The sequence below is a fragment of the Heptranchias perlo genome, unplaced genomic scaffold (assembly GCF_035084215.1).
Source record: "Heptranchias perlo isolate sHepPer1 unplaced genomic scaffold, sHepPer1.hap1 HAP1_SCAFFOLD_90, whole genome shotgun sequence".
Classification (NCBI taxonomy): domain Eukaryota; kingdom Metazoa; phylum Chordata; class Chondrichthyes; order Hexanchiformes; family Hexanchidae; genus Heptranchias; species Heptranchias perlo.
In genome coordinates this window covers 998,071-1,023,801 of record NW_027139940.1, presented here as the reverse complement: position 1 = coordinate 1,023,801, position 25,731 = coordinate 998,071, and the positions used below count along the sequence as shown (strand labels likewise).

The 25,731-nt window shown below is 44.5% G+C and overlaps 1 protein-coding gene across 1 annotated transcript; it reads left to right on the top strand.

Moving 5' to 3' along the window:
- Positions 1-5,736: 5,736 nt before the first annotated feature.
- On the top strand, positions 5,737-18,864 carry LOC137319828 (probable G-protein coupled receptor 139). Its single transcript, XM_067981749.1, has 3 exons — positions 5,737-5,854; positions 15,201-15,347; positions 17,966-18,864. The coding sequence occupies exons 1-3, from the start codon at positions 5,737-5,739 to the stop codon at positions 18,862-18,864; spliced, it is 1,164 nt and encodes a 387-aa protein (XP_067837850.1).
- The last annotated feature ends 6,867 nt before the right edge of the window (positions 18,865-25,731 follow it).

Below are 25,731 nucleotides of genomic sequence, written 5' to 3'. Positions count from 1 at the left end.
AAAGAGGATAGCATGCCGGAAATCCCAAGAAAACTATTACTGAATCGGGGACAGGGACTCGATAAAATTAATAAAAGTAAAGCAACAGTAACGAAGAAAATAATAGCACTACAGAGTGACAAATTCCCAGGACCAGATGGTTTCCATTCCAGGGTTTTAAAGGAAGTGGGCGAGCAGATTCCAGATGCCTTAACTATAATCTTTCAAAGTTCTCTAGATTCAGGAACTGTCCCTCTAGATTGGAAAATTACTCATGTCACTCTGCTTTTTAAGAAAGGAGAGAGCGGGAAACAGGGGAATTATAAACCAGGTGGCCTAACATCAGTTGTGGGGAAAATGCTGGAGTCTATAATTAAGGATAGGGTGACTGAACACCGTGAGAATTTTCAGTTCATCAGAGAGAACCGGCATGGATTTGTGAAACGTAGGGCGTTCCTGACAAACCTGATTGAATTTTCTGAAGAGGTGACTAAAGTAGTGGACAGGGGAATGTCAATGGATGTTATTTATATGGACTTCCAGAAGGCATTAGATAAGGTCCCACATAAGAGACTGTTAGCTAAGATAGAATCCCATGGGATCGAGGGAAAAGTACGGACTTGGTTAGGAAGTTGGCTGAGCGAAAGGGGACAGAGAGTAGGGGGAATGGGTAGGTACTCACATTGGCAGGATGTGACCAGTGGAGTCCCGCAGGGATATGTCTTGGGGCCTCAATGATTCACAATATTTATTAACGACTTAGATGAAGGCATAGAAAGTCTCATATCTAAGTTTGCCGATGGCACAAAGATTGGTGGCATTGTAAGCAGTGAAGATGAAAACATAAAATTACAAAGCGATATTGATAGGTTCGGTGAATGGGCAAAACTGTGGCAAATGGAATTCAATGTGGACAAATGTGTGGTCATCCACTTTGGATCAAAAAAGGATAGAACAGGGTACTTTCTAAATTGTAAAAAGTTAAAAACAGTGGATGTCCAAAGGGACTTAGGGGTTCAGGTGCATAGATCATTGAAGTGTCATGAACAGGTGCAGAAAATAATCAAGAAGGCAAATGGAATGCTGGCCTTTATATCTGGAGGACTTGAAGTACAAGGGGGCAGAAGTTATGCTGCAGCTGAACAAAACCCTGGTGAGACCGCACCTGGAGTACTGTGAGCAGTTCTGGGCACCTCACCTTCGGAAGAACATATTGGCCTCGGAGGGAGTGCAGCGTAGGTTTACTAGAATGATATCCGGACTTCAAGGGTTAAGTTAGGAGGAGAAATTACACAAATTGGGGTTGTATTCTCTGGAGTTTCGAAGGTTAAGCGGTGATCTGATCGAAGTTTAGAAGATGTTAAGGGCAACAGTTAGGGTGGATAGAGAGAAACTATTTCCGCTGGTTGGGGATTTTTGGAGTAGGGGGCACAGTCTGAAAATTAGAGCCAGACCTTTCAGGAGCGAGATTCGAAAACTTTTCGACACACAAAGGGTTGTCGAAGTTTGGAACTCTCTTCCGCAAACGGCAATTGATACTTGATCAATTGCTAAATTCAAATCTGAGATTGATAGCTTTTTGGCAACCAAAGGTATTGAGGGATATGGGCCAAAGGCAGGTATATGGAGTTCGATCACAGATCAGCCATGATCTTATCAACTGGCGGAGCAGGCACGAGGGGCTGAATGTCCTACTCCTGTTCCTCTGTTCCTATGTTCCTATAATATGGAGACCAGAGCTGTGCACAGATCTGAAACGTGCACTCTGTTTCTTTCTCCACAGATGCTGCCTGATCTGCTCAGTGTTTGCAGCATTTTCTGTTTTTATTACAGTATTCCAAGTCTGGTCTAACCAAGGTCCGATAAAAGCTGAACAAAACGGGTTCGATTTTACACGTAAATTGCAGGTGCGTTGGGGAGGGTGGGGGGGCGGGGTGGTTGCGAAAATTGCAGAAATGCACAGCGTGTTCGGAAGCTGGCTCCAACCCGCCGACTTCTGAGTTCCCGACTCACGTACATCTGTGCGCGCAGGCGTCCCGAATCCGGAAGTCCCGTCGGCAATGAAAGCCCACGGGGTGATCGTTGAAAAGCCAAATGTACCTCATTGAGATACTAAAGGCATTTTACTTCTTACATGGTAGGTCGTTCGAACGATTTTTAACTTACCTCGGCGGCTTTAACAAGGCTTCTGATTGACGCCTGTTAAAACCAGATATGAAATGCCCGATCAGGCAAAAAGAAACGAAATAAATTAACGAACAAACCATTGCACGAAATTAAAACACAAAATCAACCTACCTTTCCACCCTGTTCCGATATCCGATGTTTTCCTCTCCAATCTCCCCCTCTTCATCGCCCCCCGCCCCGCCCGATGTCCCCAGCCGTCTCCCCCTCTTCACCCTCCGTTGTTTCTATTTCCGATCTCCCCCTCATCACCACGCCCCCGGAAGTCCCCCCGAGCTTCCCCTCTCCCCAGATCTTCTCCTCTCCGCCCGATCTTCCTCTCCCCCCCCCCCTCCACCCCGATCTTCCACTCCCCTCCCCCGATCTTCCCTTCCAGCGCCGGATAATATCTCGCTCTCTCTCTTTCTTCACCCCCGGCTCCCCGCCTCGCGTTGCAGCTTCTGTCAACAGCCAGCTTGTCAATCAGGCTGGCTGCCGAGCGTGAAACCCGGAGAGAACTTTAATCACCATCAATTACAATGTGATCGCGTCAGAAATGGTAAGTTTTGTTTATTCGAGTTTGCCACGAACACCTTCACCACCAAACCCCCTCCGCTGCCAACCCACCACCATTTCAAAATTGAGCCCAACTTCTCTGGTTTTCAATTCTATTTCTCTACAGATGAACACAGTGTTTGCATTCTTTTATGGCCGAGCCCCTCTGTTCGTTGGCTGCCTTGCACCTCAGTAAGATGGCTGCTTATAGCCGGACGTTTTGTTGCGGGTTCAGAGTGGGAGTGAATCCTCTTTACCCGCGGTACATGTGCATGAGCTGACACTGAAACACACATGGTATCAGTTGGGAGTCAATTGTTCCCTTTTAATCACTGTATCGTGTACATGCACAGGAGCCGGCACTGAAGCACACACAGGCTGTACAGTACCAAATGGGGGTGAATCAATCTCCTTTATCCACACTTTGCTATACGTATATAGGAGCTTACACTGAGACACAGACGGACCGTACGGTACCAGACAGGAGTGAATCGTTCCCTTTTACCCACTGTCTACTGTACATGTTCAGGAGCTGACACTGAGACACACACGGGCCGCACAGTACCAGACAGGAGTGAATAGTTCCCTTTTACACACTTTGTTCTGTACATGTGCAGGAGCTGACACCGAGACACACACAGGCCGTACAGTACAGAGAGGGAGATACAAACTGAGACAGACATTTTGTTTAATTGAAAAGGCAGTGATTTTGAATGAGGTGCAGGCCTCATTTTTTGTTTATTCAGTGCCAACATTTTGTGTTAACCCAGCACTGGGACATTTATTACAGAGTACCACTGCTCACTGGAAAGACACAGAGGCCAGGAAATACAAAATGAAACACAGATACAGGTCTTGCCGTTATGTTTAAAAACTGGTGTTTTATTTTAAAATATTGAATAAAGGTTTCTCAAAACTATATCCCAGATCTTCCAACCTGCAGACCAGACCCGACCAATCTACCAATCTGAGTTTTAACCAGTCCACTTGCCTGTTTCTGTTTCAGTCTCTCTCTCTCACACCCTCTGTCTCATTCAGTCCTGCTCTGTTTCTCTTTGTTTTCCTCTCTCTGTTTCTCTCTCCCTCTGATCTTTGCAGGGGAAACAGTTTCTCCCTACTTGCTCTATCAAAACCCCATCATGATTTCGTATACCTCTATTATGTCTCCCCTTAACATTCTCTGCTCTAAAGAGAACAATCCCAGCTCCTCCAATCTCTCCACATAACTGAAGTCCCTCATCCCTGATATCATCCTAGTGAACCTCAGCTGCACCCTTTCCAAACCCTTGACATCCTTCCTAAACTTTGGTGCCCAGAAGGGTACACAATTCTCCAGCTGAGATCTAACCAGTGATTTGTAAAGGTTCAGCATAACTTCCTTGTTTTTGTATTCAATGGCCCTATTTACGACGCTGCACATCCAATACACCACTTAACCGCTTTATCAACTTGCCCTGCCACCGTCAAAGATTTATGAACATGCAACTCCATGTCCCTCTGCACTTGCAACCCCCTCAAAATAGTACCATTGAGATTAAACTACCTCTCCATGTTGTTCCTCCCAAAGTGCATCACTTCACACTTAGCCGCATTAAATTACGTCTGCCACGTGTCTGCCCATTTCAACCAATGTCCTCCTGACATCTGCGACTATCCTCCTCACCATTTACTACGTTGATAGGTTTCGTATCATCTGTAAACTTCGAAATTGTACTACCTATACCAGGTCATTTATACAGAGCAAGAGAAGCAATGGTCCTAATAACGACCTCTGGGTGACCTCACTGCAGACTTCTCTCCAGTCAGAAAAACATCCGTTCCCAACTACTCTCTGCCTCCTATCCCGTAGCCAATTTAACGAGGTAACCACCGGCCCTTTCACACCATGTGCTTCTATTTTCCGAATAAGTCTGTTATGTGGTACTTTATAAAATGCCTTTTTTGAACTCCATATATTGAAAATCTACTGCACTACCTTCATCGACCCTCTCTGTTACTTCATCAAAGAACCCAATCACGTTAGTCAGCCATGATTTACCTTTAACACATCAGTGCTAATTGTCCCTTATTAAACCATGCTTCTCCAAGTGAGAGTTGATTTTGTCCTTGTCAATGGTCTCTTGTACTTTTCCCACCACTAACGTTAGACCGATTGGCCTGTATTTAACTTGCTTATCCCTCTCCACTTTTTTGAACAGGGGTGCAACATTTGCAATCCTCCAGTCCTCTCACACCACTCCCATATCCAAGGAGGATTGAAAGATTGTTGTCCGAGCTTCTGTTGACAACATCCTTGCGTGCCTCAGCAACCTAGGAAGCATCCCAAATGGACGGGGTGACTTGTTAACTTTGAGTAATCCCAAACTATTTAGCATCTCCTTCCTATCTATTTTTATCCAACCCAATATCTCTACTCCCCTCCTCTACTGCGACATTGACTTCATCTTCTTCTTTTGTGAAGACAGATGCACCGTAGTCATTCATTACCTCAGTCACACCCTCTGCCTCCACAAGAAGATTGCCTTTTTGTCCCCAATCGGCCCCACTATTCCTTTAACTATCCTTTTACTTTTTCAACGTGTATAAAATATTCCTGATTTCCTTTTTATGTTACCTACGAATCTTTCCTCAGACGCTCTCTTAGCCCTTCTGATATAGTTTTCAATTCCCCCTGCATTCCCTGTATTCCGCCTGGTTTTCAAATGTATTCTGTTCCTGACATTTGTCGTAAAACTCCTTTTTTCATTTTTGTTTTAACGTCTATTGCCTTTGTCATGCAGGAAGCTCTAGCTTTGGATGCCACTGTTTTCCTTCTTATAGGAATATACTTGCTTTGACAATCTCTAGCAAAAAGCTTTAAAAATTCACAATTGAGGAAAATACACATTTGCAATTTGGAAAGTCTTCTCTTTCGCAATTAGTTTCTGAAATTTCAGTTCGCATGATGAAATATCACTATTACACCATTCCGTGCCTTTCCACACAAATCCGAGAAGGAGGAACTGTTGACAACGCAGCATTGACGCACGTGTATGCAAGATGGCGTCAAGCACAACGCGCATGCGCGATTCGGCCGCATTCGAAATCGAGGAAACATCCACTGACAACGGATACGAAGTGACGATCAGCAAGACAAAATGTTGGAAATACTCATCAGGTCAGACAGCATCTGTAGAGAGAGAAACAGAGTTAACGTTTCAGGTTCAAGACCTTGCATTTGAAAAGGTAACCCTGTTTCTCTCTCCACCTGTGCTGCCTGTCCTGCTGAGTGTTTCCAGCTGTTTCTGTTTTTGTTTCAGCATTTCTGAATGAAGAGTGTGTTGATTTTGTCAACTATTAGGCAGCGAATAGTTATGATCTGGAATGCATTACCTGAAAGGGTGGTGAAGGAAGATTCAATGGTGGCTTTCAAAAAGGTTTTGGATAAATATTTGCAGGGAAAAATATGCAGGGCCACGGGAAAGAGCAGGCAATGGGACTAATTGGATTGATATGTAACCCGGAAGTCAAACGGAATATTTGTACGGGGATGGAATATAAAAGCAGGGAAGTCATGCTACAACTGTACAGGGTACTGTTGAGACCACACCTGGAGTACTGCGTACAGATCTGGTGCCCTTATTTAAGGAAGGACATACTTGCAATGGAGGCAGTTCACAGAAGGTTCACTCGGTTGATTCCGGGAATGGAAGGGTTTTCTTATGACGAAAGATTGAACAGGTTTGGTCTATACTCATTGGAGTTTAGAAGAATGACAGGAGATCTTATTGAAACCTACAAGATTCTGAGGGGACTCGATAGGTCGATGCTGAGAGGATGTTACAGCTCATGGAGGAATCTAAAACGAGGGGCATAGTCTCAGAATAAGGGGTCGCCCATTTAAGATGGAAATGAGGAGGAATTTCTTCTCCCAGACCGTGGTGAATCTTTGGAATTCTTTACCCCAAAAGCTGTGGAGGCTGACTCATTGAATGTATTCAAGGCTGAGTTCGTCAAATTTTTGATCAGCAAGGGAATCAAAGGGTGCGGGGAAAGGGCGGGAAAGTGGACTTGAGGTAAAAATCAGATCAGCCATGATCTCAATAAAAGGGGAAGCAGGCTCGCTGGGCCGAATGGCCTACTCCTGCACCTATCTCTTATCGCCTTGTGCTCTGACGGTCTTCTGCTTTTACAAGGGCTCCATGGGCCGAATGGCCTTCTGTGCTTCAACGATTCGATGATTTCCAATCACATCTGCGTGGTGACGTCATCTACATCGGGCATGCGCAATTTAGGCCGCGTTGTCAATGGCTCAACGACATTGACAACATCGCTCCCAATGAAAGCGTCCTAAAATATATATACGATCCAATCACTTTTATTGGTGACATTTGTCTTTAATTATTAACCCCAGTCCCCCTGTTATTTACTATGTTCTATGGTGTGTATATTTGGTATTTAATCTTTAATCTTTTGAGACTGTGGGGTAATCGGTTCAGTTCAACTGGAGAGAAAAAACTGATTTCGCTGCAGGAATCGAGGCTCGGACTGAGAGTGGCAATTTGATCATTTCATTTTATTAACGTTATTGATCTCAATAGATCAATAGGTAGATTTTCTGTCCCTCCCCTTTAACCGGGTTTCAATCCGAAAGGACATTCAACAGGTTTCAGGTCGAGCTGAGCGAGCGCCATCTCCCCTTGTGACGTCAGAGCCGCAGGTAGAGGGTCATGTGAACCAGCCCACTCCCCCTCCAGCGCTGCTTCTGCAGGATGTCATCGGGATGTGGGCGGCGCTGGCACCTCCGACATTGATTGCCCATCCCTTGCTGTCCTGAGAGGGTGGCGGTGGGCCTTCTTGAACCGCAGTAGTCCATGTGGCGCAGGTGCTCCCACAATGCCCATTAGGGAGTTACTCTTTGTCACGGTTTGATACAAACCTTTGGCTTGTTCGGCCACTTCAGAGGGCAGTTCAGAGTCAACCACGTTGGAGTTGGACTGGAGTCAAATGTAAACGACACCGGGGAAGAACATTAGTGAGCCACTTGGGTTTTTACGACACTCCGACAGCTGCATTGTCACTTTTACTGACAATAGCTTTTTATTTATTTTCACTGAATTCAAGTTCTCAAACTGCCACATTTGAGACAGATTGAAGAGATGTTCTCTGGATTATTAGTCTATTTCTCTTCAATTCCAGTCCAGTAATATACCCACTACACTAACATACCCATCTGGGGTTGAATGTTCTCCAGTGGGGCACTGGATAAATGCACAGACGGGAAGCCACAGGGTGGGGCTCAGTCTGGGCTGCAATGGGACACAAAAATTGGAGTTAGTATTCCTTGGTTTGGGGCTAACATTGCCTAGAGTTCCTGCTTCGTATCCAGTGATCATATGGAAAAGTGCACGAGTCTGGGTTCAGGATGTGGGCAGGGTCTGTATAGCTGAGGTGGGTCCAGCATCCAATAGCGACCATAAACCGCTATCTCGGGCCCGACGAGGAGTATCCTATTGCATTTCCGAATATCAAACACTGCCACATTAAACTAATTCTGCAGAACAAGTAGTTCACACATGGGACATGGTCAGGGCCTGTTAACAGACATTACTCACTAACAGTTTGCGGGAACAGACAATAAATGTACCGGGCTTAAGGCCAGAAAATCAGGAGAAAGTACGAAATAAAAAGACTGTAGAGAGATGTAGCGAAAGGAGATGAGGAAGCGAAGGCCATGCCATTCTTCCCCGTGAAGAGGGAACAATGAAGAATAGATAGATGATACTGCACAGGCGCATTGAAAAGAGATTAACCAGATACAGGGAGGACGCGTTTTCATAATGGCATTATGTTTGGACGACGCCTGGATATTTAATAGTTGAACAGGCACGGCCAGTCCCACTCAGCTGGGCAAATTGGAGAAACGATGGAGGAGCATGGCCTGGTCAACCATGTCAAAGGCTGCAGAGAGTTCGAGAAGGATGAGGACGGATAGTTCACCATGGGCACAGTCGCACAGGCTCGCATTTGTGTCTTTCATTTGTGTCGTTTAACTGCTGTGACGGGCAGAATACCGCTTGGAGAGGTTTACACATTGAGTTGCAGGAAAGACGGGCACGGATTTGGGAGCCGACAATATGTTCAAGGACATTGGAGAGGAAAGGAAGATTGCAGATAGGGTTTGATTTGCAAGGACGGCTGGATCGAGAGTTGTTTATTTTAAGGAGAGCGAAAATTACGGAAGACATTAAAGGGAGGGATTAAGTACTTGAGGAGAGGGAACCGTTTACAATGTCAGGTAGCATGTTGGCTACGTCGGGAATGTGGTTGGTCAGCAGTTTAGTGTGAATAGAGTTGAGGAGCAAGGAGGTGGGTCATAGACAAGATGTGCTCGGAGAGGGGAAGAGGGGAGAAGGGAGAGAAAACAGAGAAAGATGCAAGTTCTGGGCTCGGGCAGGGTGGTCGTGGGGGTAAGTTTGGCTTGCTGGGCTAAGGGAATGGAGGGATGCGGGCTGAACGGCTGGTCGCAATTTTTATGTCAAAGAAGTCCTCCAGCTCTTTGCACTTGTTGTTGGCGGTAAGGGTGGAGGGTCAAGGGATTAAGAAGACGGTTGGTAGTGGAAATGAGAAGCCGGCGGTTATCTTTGCATCCCAGGATGATCCTGGATTAGGAAACAGTTTCCACAGAGGAGAGTGGGACCCGAAAGTGCTTCATGTGGTCCAGCCAGATCTGGCGATCAATGAATAAACCAGCAGTCCGCCATAAAAGTTCAAATCTATGTCTTTTGGAGATAAGGACCATACCAAGGGGGAAAAACAGGGTTTGCGAGTGTAATGGTTTTATATGGGACAAGGGCATCAAAGGTGGAGGTGAGGGTAAGATTTTGCAAACCGGTAGCTATCGTGAAGATTGGAGGGCCAAAAACTGGGCTTCTGGGAATTTGAAATTGCAGTTGTAAGTGACGGTTTCCAACGGCGGTTGGAGAATGAATTGGGGATAGAAAGGGCAATGGGGAAGGGGAATGTGAGTGGTGAGGGATTCAAGGGGGTGATCAGAGATGGCCTTTTCTGTGATTGAGTCGATAGTAGTAGACATGCTACGTGAGGTGGCAATTCGAAGTTGGCCGTGAATATGGGTAGGCGAGTTTATATGGAGTTAAAAATTAAATGAGGAAAATGAACACAGAGGAGAGAGGGCAAGGTGAGTTGAGATGGAAGTTGAAATCACCGAGGATGAGAAGTGGCTCGGTGCAGAGGCTGAGGGAGGAAAACAGTAAGTCATAGTAAAAGAGGAGGTAGTCGAGATACTGGATGTGCAGAAGAGATAGAGAGTAAGATGAAGCAGAAAAAAGTGGCCTGTGGCAGATGTCAGGTTGATAACACAAGTGAGAACCAGGCTGAATATAGAAAGTTCAGAGAGGAAGTGAAAAAGTAAATACAAGGGGCAAAGAGAGAGTCGGAGAATAGACTGGCAGCAAACATAAAAGAGAATCCAAAAGTCTTCTACAGGCATGCAAACAGTAAACGGGTAGTAAGAGAGGGCTGGGACCGATCAGGGAATCTACTCATGGAGGCGGAGGGCATGGCTGTGTTACTAAATGAGTACTTTGCATCTGTCTTTAAAAAGACAGATGCAAAGTACCATGCCCCAGAGCATGGTACATTGGCGAGACCATGCAGACGCTGCGACAACGGATGAACGGACACCGCGCAACAATCGCCAAACAGGAGGGTTCCCTCCCAGTCGGGGAACACTTCAGCAGTCATGGACATTCATCCACCGACCTTCGGGTAAGCGTTCTCCAAGGCGGCCTTCGAGACACACGACAACGCAAAATCGTCGAGCAGAAATTGATAGCCAAGTTCCGCACCCATGAGGACGGCCTCAACCGGGATCTTGGGTTCATGTCACGCTACACGTTACCCCACCAGCGAACAAATGTTATCTGTTTTTAATATAACGGGTCAGTTGCTGTCTTTTCTATGTTTCTACCTCTCTATCTCTGTTTTTTTTTGTTTGTTGGTTTTTTGTTTTTTTTTGGTGATTTGTATATTCTGTGAGACCTGGCAGGTAACACCTGTCTGTCTGCACACTGATTGCCTTGGCAACGGGCAGTTGAAAAAACTGTCTGTACTCACCAAGCATTGTTCTGTGAATTATAAATGCGATTTCATTTCGAGGACTTCATTTCACATCGTTCACCTGAGGAAGGGGGAAGCCTCCGAAAGCTTGTGAATTTAAAATAAAATTGCTGGACTATAACTTGGTGTTGTAAAATTGTTTACAATTTAAAAAGAAGGAAGATGCTGCTCGAGTCTCAGTAAAGGAACATATAGTTTAGATACTGGATGGGCTAAGAATTGAAAAGGAAGAGGTACCATAAAGGCATGCTGTACTTAAAGTAGATAAGTCACCCTGACGGATGGGATGCATCCTCGGTTGCTGAGGGAAATAAGGCTGGAAATTGCACAGGTGCTACAAAAAATCTTCCAATCATCCTTAAGTACCGAAATGATGCCAGAGGACTGAAGAGTTGCAAATTTGACATCCTTGTTCAAAAAATGGTGTAAGGATAAACCCAACAACTAAAGGCCAGCCAATTTAACCTCGGAACGTGTGAAAATTTTAAAAGCGATAATCCGGTATAGAATTAACAGTCACTTGGACAAGCGTTGATTAATTAGGGAAAGCCAGCACGTAATTTTTAAATGCAAATCGTGCATTTGAGTTGATTGAGTTTTTTGAAAAGTTAACAGAGAGGGTTGATGAGGGCAATGCGGTTGATGTGGTGTATATGGACTTCCAAAAGGTGTTTGGTAAAGTGCCACGTAATAGGCTTGTCAGCAAATTTGACGCCCATGGAAGAAAAGGGGCAGTGGCAGCAAGGATATGAAATTGGCTCAGTGACGGGAAACAGAGAGTAATGGTGAACGGTTGTTTTTCGGACTGGATGAAGGTGTACAGTGTTCCCCGGGGTTCGGTACGAGGACCATTGCTTTTATTGAAATATATTAATGACATCGACTTGGATGCACAGGGCACAATTTCGAAGTTTGCACATGAAACAACATTTAGAAGTGTAGTGAACAGTGAGGAGGATAATGATAGACTTCAAGAGGACATAGACAGGCTGATGGAATGGGCGAACAAGTGGCAGATTAAATTTAACGCAGAGAAGTGTGAAGTGATATATTTTGGTAGGAAGAATGAAGAAAGGCAATATAAACTAAAGGGTACAATTCTACAGTGGGTGCAGGAACAGAGAGACCTGGGAATATATGTGTACAGATCGTTGAAGGTGGCAGAGCAGGTTGAGAAAGCGGTTAAAAAAAGCATACGGGACTGACGGCTTTATAATTAGAATTATAGAATCATAGACAGTTTACAGCACGGAAGGAGGCCATTCGGCCCATCGAGTCCGTGCAGGATCTCTGCAAGAGCAATCCAGCTGGTCCCAATCCCCTGCACTATCACCGTAGCCCTGCAATCATTGTCTTTTTAGGTGTTTATCCAGTTCCATTTTGGAAACTGATCCCTTTGGCAGTCGGGTTAAGAACCAGAGGACATTGATTTAAGGTGAATGGCAAAAGAACCAAAGGTGACCTGAGGGAAAACTTTTTCGCACAGCGAGTGGTAAAGATCTGGAATGCACTGCCAGAGGGTGTGGTGGAGGCAGATTCAACCATGGCTTTCAAAAGTGAACTGGATAAGTAGTTTGCGCCAGTCTTCAGAGAAGAGAGGGACAATGCAGACATTGTAGTTAAGGAGGAGGAGTGTGAAATATTGGATGGGATAAACATAGTGAGAGAGGAAGTATTAAGGGGATTAGCATCTTTGAAATTAGATAAATCACCAAGGGATTAAATGTATCACAGGCTGTTAACGGAAGCCAAGAAAATAGCGAAGGCTCTGATCATCATTTTCAAATCCTGACTGGAGACAGGCGTGGTGCCGGAGGGTTGGAGGACTGCTGAAGTTGTACCATTGTTTAAAAAGGGAGCAAGGGATAGACCGAGTAATTACAGGCCAGTCAGTCTAACCTCGGTGGTGGCTAAATTATTGGAATCAATTCTGAGGGATAAGATAAACCTGCAATTGGAAAGGCACGGAGTAATCAAGGACAGTCAGGGTGGATTTGTTAAGAGAAGGCAGTGTCTGACGAACTTGATTGAATTTTTGAGGAGGTAACGAGGGTCGATGAGGGTCGTGCATTTGATGTCGTCAACATGGATTTTAGCAAGACATTTGACAATGTTCCACGAGGCAAACTGGTCAAAAAAGTGCAAGCCCATGGGATCCAAAGGAGATTGGCAAGTTGGATCCAAAATTGGCTCAGTGGCAGAAAGCAAAGGGTAATGGTCTCCGGGTGTTTTTGTGACTGGAAGGCTGTTTCTCGTGGGGTTTTTCAGGGCTCAGTAATAGGCCCCTTGCTTTTTGGGAGAGATATGTTAATGATTTGGATTAAAATGTAGCGGGCATGATTCAGAAGTTTGCAGGTGATACAAAAATTAGCATATCGTAGATAGTGAGGAGGAAAGCTTCAGATTGCAGGAAAATATCAAAGGACTGGTCAGGTGGGCATAAAAGTGGCAAATGGAATTCAATCCAGAGAAGTGTGAGGTAATGCATTTGGGGAGCGCAAACAAAGCAAGAGGGTACACAATAAATGGAAGGATACTGAAAGGTGTAGAGGAAGTGAGGCACCTTGGAGTGTATGTCCACAGATCCCTGAACATAGCAGTAGAGGTAGATACGGTGGTTAAGAAGGCATATGGAATAATTAACTTCAGTAGCCGAAGCACAGAATATAAGAGCAGGGAGGTAATGCTGGAACTGTATAAAACACTGGCTATGCCACAGCTTGAGTACTGTGTACAGTTCTAGTCAGCACATTTCAGGAACGATGTAATTGCACTAGAATGGGTGCAGAGGAGATTTACTAGGATGTTGCCAGTACTGGAGAATTTTAGCTGTGATGGAAGATTGGATCGGCTGGGTATGTTCTCTTTGGAACAGAGGAGGCTGAGGGGTGATTTAATTGAGGTGTACAAAATAATGACGGGACGAGATAGAGTGGATAGGAAGGATTTATTTTCCTTAGCAAAGAGGCCAATAACTAGAGGGCATAGATTTAAAGTCATTTGTAGAAGGATTAGAGGGGAGCTGAGGAATACTTTTTTCACCGAGTGACAAATGGGGGTATGGAACTCACCGCCTGATTCGGTGGAAGAGGCAGAAACCCTCAATGCATTTAAAAAGTATCCGGCTGTGCACCTGATGAGCCGTGACGTACAAGGCGACGGACAAAGTGCTGGAAAGTGGGATTAGGCTGGTTGGCTCATTTTTGGCCGGGGCGGACATGATGGCCTGAATGGCTTCCTTCTGTGCCGTAAATTTTCTATAATTCTACGGTTCTATACTTGAAAGGAAAACAATTGTAGCGCTTACGGGTATAGGGCGGGGTAGTGGGACTAGCTGGATTGTTCTTGCATCGAGCTGGCACAGTCACGATGTGCCAAATGGCCTCCTTCCGTGCTGTAACCTTTCTATGATTTTATGACTCTTTGATTCGAGCACTACATTTGTCTCCATTTATTGTCATCGACCTGCTGCGCGACCATCGACAATTCTCCCCTCGCATCTTGATCTGCCTGTAATCGATTTTTCTCATCTATAGTTCTCACACCCGCACATATCTTTGCAACATCCAGGGAACTGTGGCCAGATTTCATCCAGATCTTTTACAAAGATGGTGAGGAGCAAGGGCCGCAACACTGATTCCTGCGGGGATCCACGAGCGATCGATACCCACGCAGGACCATTGCCATTAATAAATACCTTCTGTCCACTACAATGCACCCAATTCCTTATCCAATCCCAGATCTGACCGCTAATCTCACAGGACTCAATTCATTAGGTGTTACCATGTTGAAGGCAGTTTGACAATCACTGTGTACAATGTCCGCTGGGCTCCCCTCATCCACGAACCTAATCACTTGATCATGAATCTCACCAGATTGGTGAGGCAAGACGTTCTTTAGGGTAACACTGCACTGCCATCCTTCTGTGCCCAACTACATCAGTTAAACATGTGAATAATGTTAGTCCGAGCCCCACTCGTACACAACTCTCACAACAAACAAAATCCGCTCACGGACTTTACACAATGAATTATAAACATCTCCTGTCCAACCGCACATCACCGCTGAACTGCCTTTAAGTACAAACTCCGACTGAGACTAAATCCCACAATTCAGTCCTTTCACCCCCAATGCCCGTTCACATCACGAGATCATTAGTTAGTAATATAATATTTTGCGGTTTGTGGCGTTTTACTCATCCCTCTACAATATATGGTTAATTAAATATTAATGGTATAAAAAGTGTTGTCGTGTAAGGGTACAACTGAACTTTTTTCTTCAGTGACTGTGATTAATTTCAGCCTCCATGGGCCATTATTGTGTCACTGGAGGGTTTCCTGCTGCAATAATTAAGGGTCTCCTTTCAATGTGTTACCTCACAGTGCCAGTGGGAGCATCACCTCCGGCACTAACAGGAATCAACGGCTCGGCAGAGGGTGAAAGGATGAATTTGACTTTGCGAATATTTTGCGCTCTTTTGGATAGACAAACGATTTACTATCCGATCCTCGCTGTGTTTGCTGTTCCGGGTAAGTTACGATCTCCAGCTATTAAATCTGCAATAAGTGTTTAATTCGACGACATTTCTTTTCATTTACTGTTCTGACAAGGGCTGCTGCTGTTCCTGGAAAGTCTATTTATTTTATGAATTCTGAAAGCCATGTTCAAGCATATTACTGTTCTTGTCGTTGATGAAACTGTATCGAGTCATTAACTGCACTCCTTTTGTGTGTCTGATATTGCACTATGGTCGCTTCATGTTATTGGTACAGAGCCACCAATTCACTGGTATCCGTTCCATCAATTGTTAATCCTTACTTTTCACTGTTTTAACACAAGACGTATTGGATTATTAATTTGTTGTCAGTTTTTTATTAACATGTGAACTAGTATCAGACGAGAAATATGTGTTCATGGGTTTATATGAATTTTTAAGTTGTGTTGGGTGTGGTTAATTATAGAGAGTTGCAGAAACTGCCCTGACCCGTAGATTACAAAAAGACGTTTTCACGTTTGAAAATATCTGTGAGTGAATTAGCTCCAGTCGGCGCCTCACAATCCATGATCTCCAGCTGTGCAGTAGTGTCAATGTTTCTGGGCGGTTATGAGATGATTCTAATCATCACTTTGAAATTAGATTTCAATCCCGAGCGGGTCGGGCTCAGTTTTGGGGATCTCATCGCCAGGCCCACAATCAGTGTTTGTCATCTTCTGTTTTACTTCACTTCAATGATTCCAATTGATTGTAACAAGGGAACCATGATTCCCAAATCCTCTAACAGTTTATGGTCTCATATCTCCTGTGTCAATTGGAACCCTTTCCATTCTCACTAAAAGATGAAAAGCACCAGGTTAACACTGCTCACCTTTGTGTTGTTACTTTGCTCAAACTGCAGCGTCAGTTATATGTTCAGCCATTTAACGTGACAGTCCATTCTCACAAATATTAATTGGAATGTGAGTGGAGAGCCGGTCTCTGAATCAGTCACATGATCCACATTACATACTTTGGATGTGAGAGCTCCGATTTCAACAGATAATCCAGTTACTGACTATTTTTACAATCAACCGTTGAATGAACTCCTGATTGAATCTGGAATTTGCTCAATAGTTTCCAACACGATTTGTTTGAATTCAATAACTGTCTTCCCTTGCAGGCATTTTTTTTTTGCTCGGTTTTGATTCCACGGGCTGCCGCTGGCACACAACGGGATATCACAGTCCAGTCTGATCCAGGTCCACACCCGCCGCTCGCTGGTTCATTCCGTCACTGCTCTCCCATATTCCAAATGGTGGTCCAGTCTCGCTATCCCCTTTCTCGGTGCATCACATTGGTTCATGTCCATTTTCAAAATGCAGTGATCATGAGCGGGAACCTGGGCTGATTCCCCGTCTTTAACCCATGGTTCTTGGCTAGTAATCAGGAGCAGGAAACTGGGCTTATTGCCCACTCCCTAACCCATAGTTCCTGGGAAGTGTTCAGGAGCAGGAAACTGGACTGATTCTCCACCCCATAAACCACGGATCTTGGTTAGAAATCAGGAGCTCGAATCTGGGCTGATTCCACACTCCCCAACCCATGGTTCATGGACAGTGATCAGAAGCAGGAACTTGGACTGATTCTTCACTCCTTATCCACGGATCCTGGAAAGTGATCAGGAGCAGCAATATGGGCAAATTTTCCACTCACTAACACACAGTCCCTGGATAGTGATAAGGAATCCGAGCTGATACCCCACTCACTCACCCACGGTTCCTGGATATTGACAGGCAACCTGGGCTGATACACAACTCCCTAACCCAGGGTTCCTGTTTATTGATAAGGAACCTGGGCTGATACACAACTCCCTAACCCAGGGTTCCTGTTTATTGATAAGGAACCTGGGCTGATAGACAACTCCCTAACCCAGGGTTCCTGTTTATTGATAAGGAACCTGGGCTGATAGACAACTCCCTAACCCAGGGTTCCTGTTTATTGATAAGGAACCTGGGCTGATACACAACTCCCTAACCCACGGTCCATGGACAGTGATCAGGAGCAGGAAACTGGGCAGGTTTTCCTGCTTTAACACATGACCCCGGATGATGATCAGGAGCAGGTGTTTGGCAACTGAACCAATGCCCATGTTTCCTCAGAATAATCTGAGATTGAAATCTTCAAACTTCGGGGATTTTAATTTGTTCAGACAGTATCGAGCGGTGGTTCGGTTAAAACGGAGAAATTCCATGTCATCAATAGTCATTTTCTGATTCATGGTCAAAATGTTATTGCTCCAATTTTGTTCAGTTCTGTCCATTTATTTATTTTTCAATTCGGTACAGATCACTCTAAATCCTGGGGCTGAAATTGGTCCTTCCACCGAGCCCGCCGCCCGCTTTACACCCCCCCCCCCATTTTCTTTAAGATTGAAGTCAAAGGAAAACAAACCGAAATCATTCGCTGTGTAAAACCGGCTACCGATTCCCTATGATCCCGTTTTGTGCTAATTGCGAAGACCAATTTTACCTGCTGTCTCCAGCAGAAAGACCCGAATAATCACATCCCAACACTGGACGGACGAACAAATTTCACCTCTCACTCTATCAAACTATTGTTTTTACTCCCAGACTGATATATAACTTTCCTGTTTATTTCCCTTCCTTACAGTTAACTTACTGACCATTGTGATCCTGTCTCGGGGAAAGTGCGGACTCTCCAAATGTGTCACTCGCTCCCTGGTGGCGATGGCAGCGGCGGATCTACTGGTCGTGATCATCGATCTGATACTGAAGAAAATTCCGACACTTTATGATGTTTGGATAGTTGTAGTGTATTATGTCAAAGTGTGTAATTTCCACGCCGTCCTGCTTTATGCAGCCACAGACTGTTCTGTCTGGTTCACCGTCGCTTTCACCTTTGATCGATATGTGGCTGTTAGTTGCCAGAAGCTGAAAACTAAATATTGCACGGACAGAACGGCGGCTGTGGTTCTCGGAACAGTGACCGTGCTGAGCTGTTTGAAGAACACTTTCTGGTACTTTATGTTTACAGGGCGATATAATCCTTTTAATTTGCCGTTTTTATGCGATACATCAGAAGCTTATGGTTCGTCACGTGTCTTTGCAGCAATCGAATTCCTTCATCATATTCTCACCCCTTTTGTCCCATGTGTTCTGATTCTGCTGCTCAATGCTTTCACTGTCAGACACATTTCAGTGGCCAGCAGAGTCCGCAGGAGACTCCGGGGTCAGACCATAGGAGAGAATGCCAGTGACCCAGAGATGGAGAGCCGAAGGAAATCTATAATTTTACTGTACCTTATCTCGGCGAATTTCATACTATTTTGGGCGGTGTTTCTGGTGTATTCTGTATGGAGAGGAGTGTGGTATTTGGGGCTTGGTTCTATACCTCCATATAATTTTGTACAAGAACTGGGGTTCATGCTTCAGCTCCTGAGTTGCTGCACAAATACTTGTATTTATGCTGTGACACAGAACAAATTCAGAGAACAGTTCAAGAATATGATGAAATATCCGTTCACTCTCATTGTAAAATTCAGTAACTGATGAGAAGAGGTAAACATTTCCCCACTTCAGCGCTCAATCCGACCTAATATTCGGTCCGCTCCGCTATCCCCCCACGTCTGTGATACAGACAGATTGGGGCCGTTCTACTGTTCCCCGGGGTCTGTGATTCAGACACAGTGGGACCGATCTACTCTTCCCCGGGGTCTGTGATTCAGACACAGGGGGACCGATGTACTCTTCCCCGGGGTCTGTGATTCAGACACAGGGGGACCGATCTACTCTTCCCCGGGTTTTGTGATAGAGACACAGTTGGGCCGGTCAACTGCCCCTAACCCGGTCCAAAATGCGGGGGTGGGTCCCATTTGAGCGGAGGGTTGGGCTCCCGCACCATCTCCATGGTTGCTGGGGCGCTGCCCAAGTGGGGCAGGGCATTTCACACCTGCTCCCCGCCGTGACATTTTGGGACAAGCAATTCCGGCTGAAGATGTTTGATGTTATTGAAATTAAAATTAAAATTTCAATATCTCCCTCCTGCCAGTAGCAATCTGTGGTACTCAATTGATGGACTCCACTCCCGCGAGGATCTGGCCCTAACCATCAAATAGACCTGTCATTCCACCAGTCCCACCACCTATGGGGATGTCCGCGAGGAGGTGGTCACAATCAACTCCCGCCCCACTACCGGTGGGATTTGCAGGGTTAAAAAGCGGATGTACCACCCACCCAGATTTAACATGGCTCCTAGCCCAGGAATTCCAGGCCCAGGGCAATTTCATACTGTTATGAGCGGTGTTTATGGTCTATTCTGTAAGGAACTGAGTGTATTTTTTGGGATATGAGTCTGTATTCCGACCTCGGTTTCAACAAGACCTCGGATTAATGCTCCAGCTCTTGAGTTGCTGCACAAACACTTGTATTGACGCCATGACTCAAAATAAATTCAGAGTTCAGATGAAAAATGTGGTGAAAGATACCTTCACTGTAATTTTTAAATTAATTAAATTATGAGAAAAACTGAAGTCTTTTCAGCATCATAACTCAATGCCATTTCATATTTTGTTCGACACGCTCCCCCACCCCACACCGGGGTCTGAGATAAAAGGACACTGGGGCCGGGCTGCTGCGGCACTGGCACCGATCGGACACCATGCGTCGGGATCCTCACGAGCAGACAACGTGAAATCTGACAATTCGGTTGTTACATCAATGAACAATCCCACATTCGACCAGCACTAATTGGTTATCTGACTCACTGTCTCACATTCCACCATTTATAATTGGGTATCAGGGTCAGTGTCTCACATTCCACCATTTCTAATTGGGTATCAGGGTCACTGTCTCACATTCCACCATTTATAATTGGGTATCAGGGTCAGTGTCTCACATTCCAACATTTCTAATTGGGTATCAGGCTCAATGTCTCAAATTCCACCATCACCAATTGGGCATCAGGGAAACTGTCTCACATTCCACCGTCTGTAATTGGGAATCAGGGAAACTGTCTCACATTCCACCGTCTGTAATTGGGAATCAGGGAAACTGTCTCACATTCCACCGTCTGTAATTGGGAATCAGGGAAACTGTCTCACGTTCGACCAGCACTAATTGGTTATCTGACTCACTGTCTCACATTCCAACATTTCTAATTGGGTATCAGGGTCACTGTCTCAAATTGCACCATTTCTAATTGGGTGTCAGGGAAACTGTTTCACATTCAATCATCTCTGTTTGGGTATCAGGCTCAATGTCTCAAATTCCACCATCACCAATTGGGCATCAGGGAAACTGTCTCACATTCCACCGTCTGTAATTGGGAATCAGGGAAACTGTCTCACATTCCACCGTCTGTAATTGGGAATCAGGGAAACTATCTCACATTCCAACATCTCGAATTGGGTATCACATTGTGATTTTTTACAGAATCCAGCAGCTCACTGGGAAAGGCACACATGGTACAGATGGAGGAAAAAAAAGGTGCAAAGTGATTTTATACTTTCATTTGGGGCAATGCCTTTTTATCTCCAGAAGGTTTAATTTAACTTAAAGGGCTCGTTTCCCAAAAGAAACTTCAGGCACAAACTATGACTTTATAAGGAAAACAATCAATTATTATGATTAACATTCTCGAAAACTTGACATTAGAAAGTAAACAGCAATCTTTCTCTTTGCCTCTGTCTATCTCTGTTTTTGTTTCTCTCTGTGGATCGACTTTCCCTTTCTCTTTCTCTCTATCTCTTTCTTTCTCCCTCCCTTCTCATCTGTCTTTGTTTCATTCTGTTTGTTTCTCACTCTCTTCAGTCCTGCTTCTGTCTATTTGTTAATTTGTGTTGCTGGTTGACTTCCTGATCTCTTCTTTTCATCTCTTTCTCACTGTTTTAATCTTTTATATTTCTATCCCTCTCCCCTTGTTTTCTATTTTTCTCCATGCTTTCTATTCCTCTTTCTCTCTCTTTCTCTTACTGTCTTAAAATGCCTGACACTCTCCTGCTCCGCCTCTCTCTCTGTCTCTAGTTATTTTGAATTGATTTCTTCCGTCTCTTTACCTCTCCACTTCTATCACTTTGTAAATTTTTGTCAGTGTCTCTCTCTCGTTCCATCCATGTCTGGTCTTCCTCTCTATCCATCTATATATATCTGGTTTCTCTCTACCTCTAACTATGTATCTCTGCTTTCTCTCTCTCTCTCTCTCTATCTATATATCACTGTTTTTATCACTCCCTCTATCTATCTAGAAATCTGCGCTTTCTCTCCCTCTCGCTATCGATATATCTCTGCTTTCTCTCTCTCTATCTATATATTTCTGCTCTCTCTCTCCCTCTATCTATATATCTCTGCTTTCTCTCTCTCCCTATCCCTATATCTCTGCTTTCTCTCTCTCTATCTCTATATCACAGCTCTCTCTCTCTCTCTCTCTCTCTACCTCTGTATATATCTCTGCTTTCTCTCTCTCTCTCTATTTAGAAATTTCTGCTTTCTATCTCTCTCTATTTTTATATTTCTGCTTTCTATCTCTCTCTCTCTATCTTTCCATATACCTCTGCTTTCTCTCTTTACTTCTATCAAAATACCTCTGCTTTCTCTCTCTCTATCTATAGACCTCTGCTTTCTCTCTCCCTCTATCTATATATCTCTGCTTTCTCTCTCTCCCTATCCATATATCTATGCTTTCTCTCTCTCTATCTATATATCTCTGCTTTCTCTCTCCCTCTATCTATATATCTATGCTTTCTCTCTCTCTCTATTTTTATATTTCTGCTTACTATCTCTCTCTATATATCTATCCATATACCTCTGCTTTCTCTCTTTACTTCTATCTATATATCTCTGCTTTCTCTCTCTACCTATCTATATATCTCTGCATTTTCTCTCTCTATTTAGAAATCTCTGCTTTCCATCTCTCTCTATTTTTATATTTCTGCTTTCTGTCTCTCTCTCTCTATCTATCCATATACCTCTGCTTTCTCTCTTTACTTCAATCTATATATCTCTGCTTTCTCTCTCTCTCTATCTATATACCCCTGGTTTCTCTCTCTCTATCTATGTATCTCTGCTTTCTCTCTCTATCTATTTTTCTCTGCTTTTTCTCTCTCTATCTACATATCTCTGCTTTCTTTCTCTCTCTCTCTATATATATCTCTGCTTTCTCTCTCTCTCTATCTATATATCTCTGCTTTCTGTCTCTCTCTATCCATCTATATATCTCCGCTTTCTCTCTCTCTCTCCATCTATATATCTCTGCTTTCTTTCTCTCCTTATGTTTCTCTTCCATCTTAATAACTCCTTAATTCTGTCCGTCTCTGAGTAACCCTGTCTCTGCCTCTCTATGTTTCTATCTCTCACACACACACTCCCTCCCTTTTTCGCGAATCTGTCTTTATTTTCTGCGATTTTTTAATCGTTACATTTCTTTTGTCCTTGTGCTCTCTCTCCGTGTCATTCTTTCTATTTTTATTTTTCTCTCTCTCCCTATCACTTCTTCCCTTTCGCTCACATTCTGTCTTCTCTCTCTCACTCTTCAATTCTTTCTTTTCTCTTTCTGTCTTCTTTGCTGACTATCTCTGTTTGTTCTCCGTTTCATCCGAAAACACAACGTCAGATTCCACATGTATGCTGACGACACCCAGCTCTATCTCACCACCACATCCACTGTCTCTCATTTGTCATATTTCTTGTCTGACATCCAGTACAGAATGAGCAAAAATTTCCTCCAAAGTAATATGAGGAAAATTGAAGCCATTGTCTTTGGTCCCGGATGCAAGCTCAGATTCCCAGCCACCGACTCCTCCCTCTCCCTGGCCACTGACTGATGGTGAACCAGACCATTCGCAACCATTGCATCCTATTTGACCCTGAGATGAGCTTCCTACCACATATCTGCTCCATCACCAGGACCGCCGACTTCCACCTCAATAAGATCGCCAGTCTCCGCCCTGCCTCAGCTCATCTGTGGCTGAAACCCGCATCCCTGCCTTTATTACCTCCAGACTGGACTATTCCAATTCTCTCCTGGCCGGCCTCCCATCTTCCACCATCGATAACCTTGAGCTCATCCAAAACTCTGCTGCCCGTATTCCAACTCGCACCAACTCCCGTTGACCCATCACCCCTGTGCTCGCTGACCTATATTGACTCCCAATCCGGGAATGCATCGACTTGAAAATTCTCATGCTTGTTTTCAAATCCCTCCATGGCATCGCCCTTCCCCATCTTTGTCACCTCCTGCATATTCACTCCACCATTGGCGGCGCTGCATTCAGCTGCCGAGGCCCTGAGCTCCGGAAATCCCTTCCTCAACCTCTCCGCCTCTCCACCTCTCTCTCCTCCTTTAAGAGGCGTCTTAAAACCTATTTCTTTGACCAAGCTTTTGTTCATCTGTCCTGATATCTTCTTATGTGCCCGGTGTGAAATTGTGTTTGATAATCGTTCCTGTGAAGCGACTTGGGACGTTCTACCACGTTAAGGTCGCGATAGAAATGCAAATGGTTGTTGCTCTATCTATCTCTGTCTTTATGTCTTTCTAGTTTTCTCTCCTGTTTTTTTCTCTATCTTCACCTTTCTCCTCAGTCACTGTCTATTATTTTGCTTTTTCCTCCCTCTTCCTTTGCCTCTGCAATTCTCTCACTCTCCCTTTCTATCTGCCTGCATAAGGATGCTTGTCTCCTTGTGTAACTGTTTCTCTCCCTATCTTCCTTTCTCTTACTCACTCTCACACACAAACGCAAACGTATACCGACATACACTCAAGCACAGACAAACGCATTCACTCTCCAAAAGCAGCAGTGAATAGCCTACGGGTGTAGTTCTACACAATGTGGTTAGAGGGTAGTAGCGGACTTCAGGACGACATAGACAGATGGAGAAATGGACAGACACATAGCCCATGCAATTTAATGCAAAGAATTGTGAAGTGATGCATTTTGGAAGGTAGAATGAGGAATTGCAATATCAACGAAATGGTACAATTTTAAAGGGGGTGCAGTTGCAGAGAGACCTGAGCGTTTAGGTACACACATCTTTGAAGGTGGCAGCACAGATTCACAAAGCTCATCAATAGAGACATAGAGTATAAAAGCAAGGAATTTAACCTTTATAATCACCGGCTATGGCTCAACTGAAGTATTGTGTCTCATTCTGGGCACCACACTTTAGGAAGGACGTCAAGGCCTTGGTGAGAGTGCAGAGGATATTTACTAGAATGGTACCAGGGATGAGGCACTTCAGTTATGTGGTGAGACTGGAGAAGCTGGGTTTGTTCTCCTCAGAGCAGAGAAGGTTAAGGGGAGATTTAACAGAGTTGTTCAAAATTATGAGGGGCTTTGATAGAGTAAATCGGAAGAAATTGTTTCCACGGACAGAAGAGGCGGTAACCAGAGGACACAGATTGAAAATAATTTACAAAAGAACCAGGGGGAAATGAGGAGACATTTTGTTTAAACGCAGCGAGTTGTAATGATCTGGAATGAACTGCCTGAAATGATGGTGGAAACAGATTGAGCCGTAACTTGAAAAAGCGAATTGGATAAATAATTGAAGTGGAGAAAATTGCAGGGCTATGGGAATAGGGCAGGGGACTGGGACTAATAGGATTGGTCTTTCCAAGAGCCATCACAGGCACGATGGACCGAATGGCCTCGGAATGTGCTGTAAGATTCTATGATTTTATAATTCTATGTTTGTAACGACTGCGGGAGGAATGTTCAAAGGCGGGAGATCAAGAACGTTCATTTCCATAAAGCAAGTGAGAGGTATTGGTTCAGAGAAATTTAGAGTGGGAATTATAGAAGGGGATTTCTATATAGGGGGAATGTAACAGCGATTAAACTTGGTTGGATTATGCACGACATGCAACTCTCCATTTCGCTTTTAGTCTCCATTTCCGTCGCTCTTGTTTTCTCTTTCTCTCTTTCTCATAATCAGTTTTTCACTCTCGGTTTATCTCATTCTTTCTCTCCCACCTCTCTCATTATCTCTGTTTATCACTCTTTCTCTATCTCTCAATCTGGCTCTCTTTTGCTCAGTTTTCCTTTTTGTTTCACTGTTTCATTCTCTCTCTATTTTCCTCCTTTCTCTCTGTATGTGTGTGTTTGTGTGCTTGTTTCTGTCTTTGTCTCTCTCTCTCCCCTATGCCACTCTTTCTTTGATTGTCTCTCCCTCCCCCGTGTCTGTCTCTCTCTGCACTTTCTCTCTCTCCCTTTCTCACTCTCGCTGTGTCGCTCGCTCTCTGTCTCGCCCTCTCTCTCTGTCTTATTTTTTCTGTCTCTCTCTGTCTGTCCCTCTCTCTCTCTCTCGATCTATCTCAGCCTGCCTCTCTCTGTGTCTGTCTCTTTTCCTGTGTCTCTGTCTGTCTCTCTTTATCTCTCTCTCTGTCTCCCTCGCTCTGTCTTTACCATTCTATGTCTCTCTCTC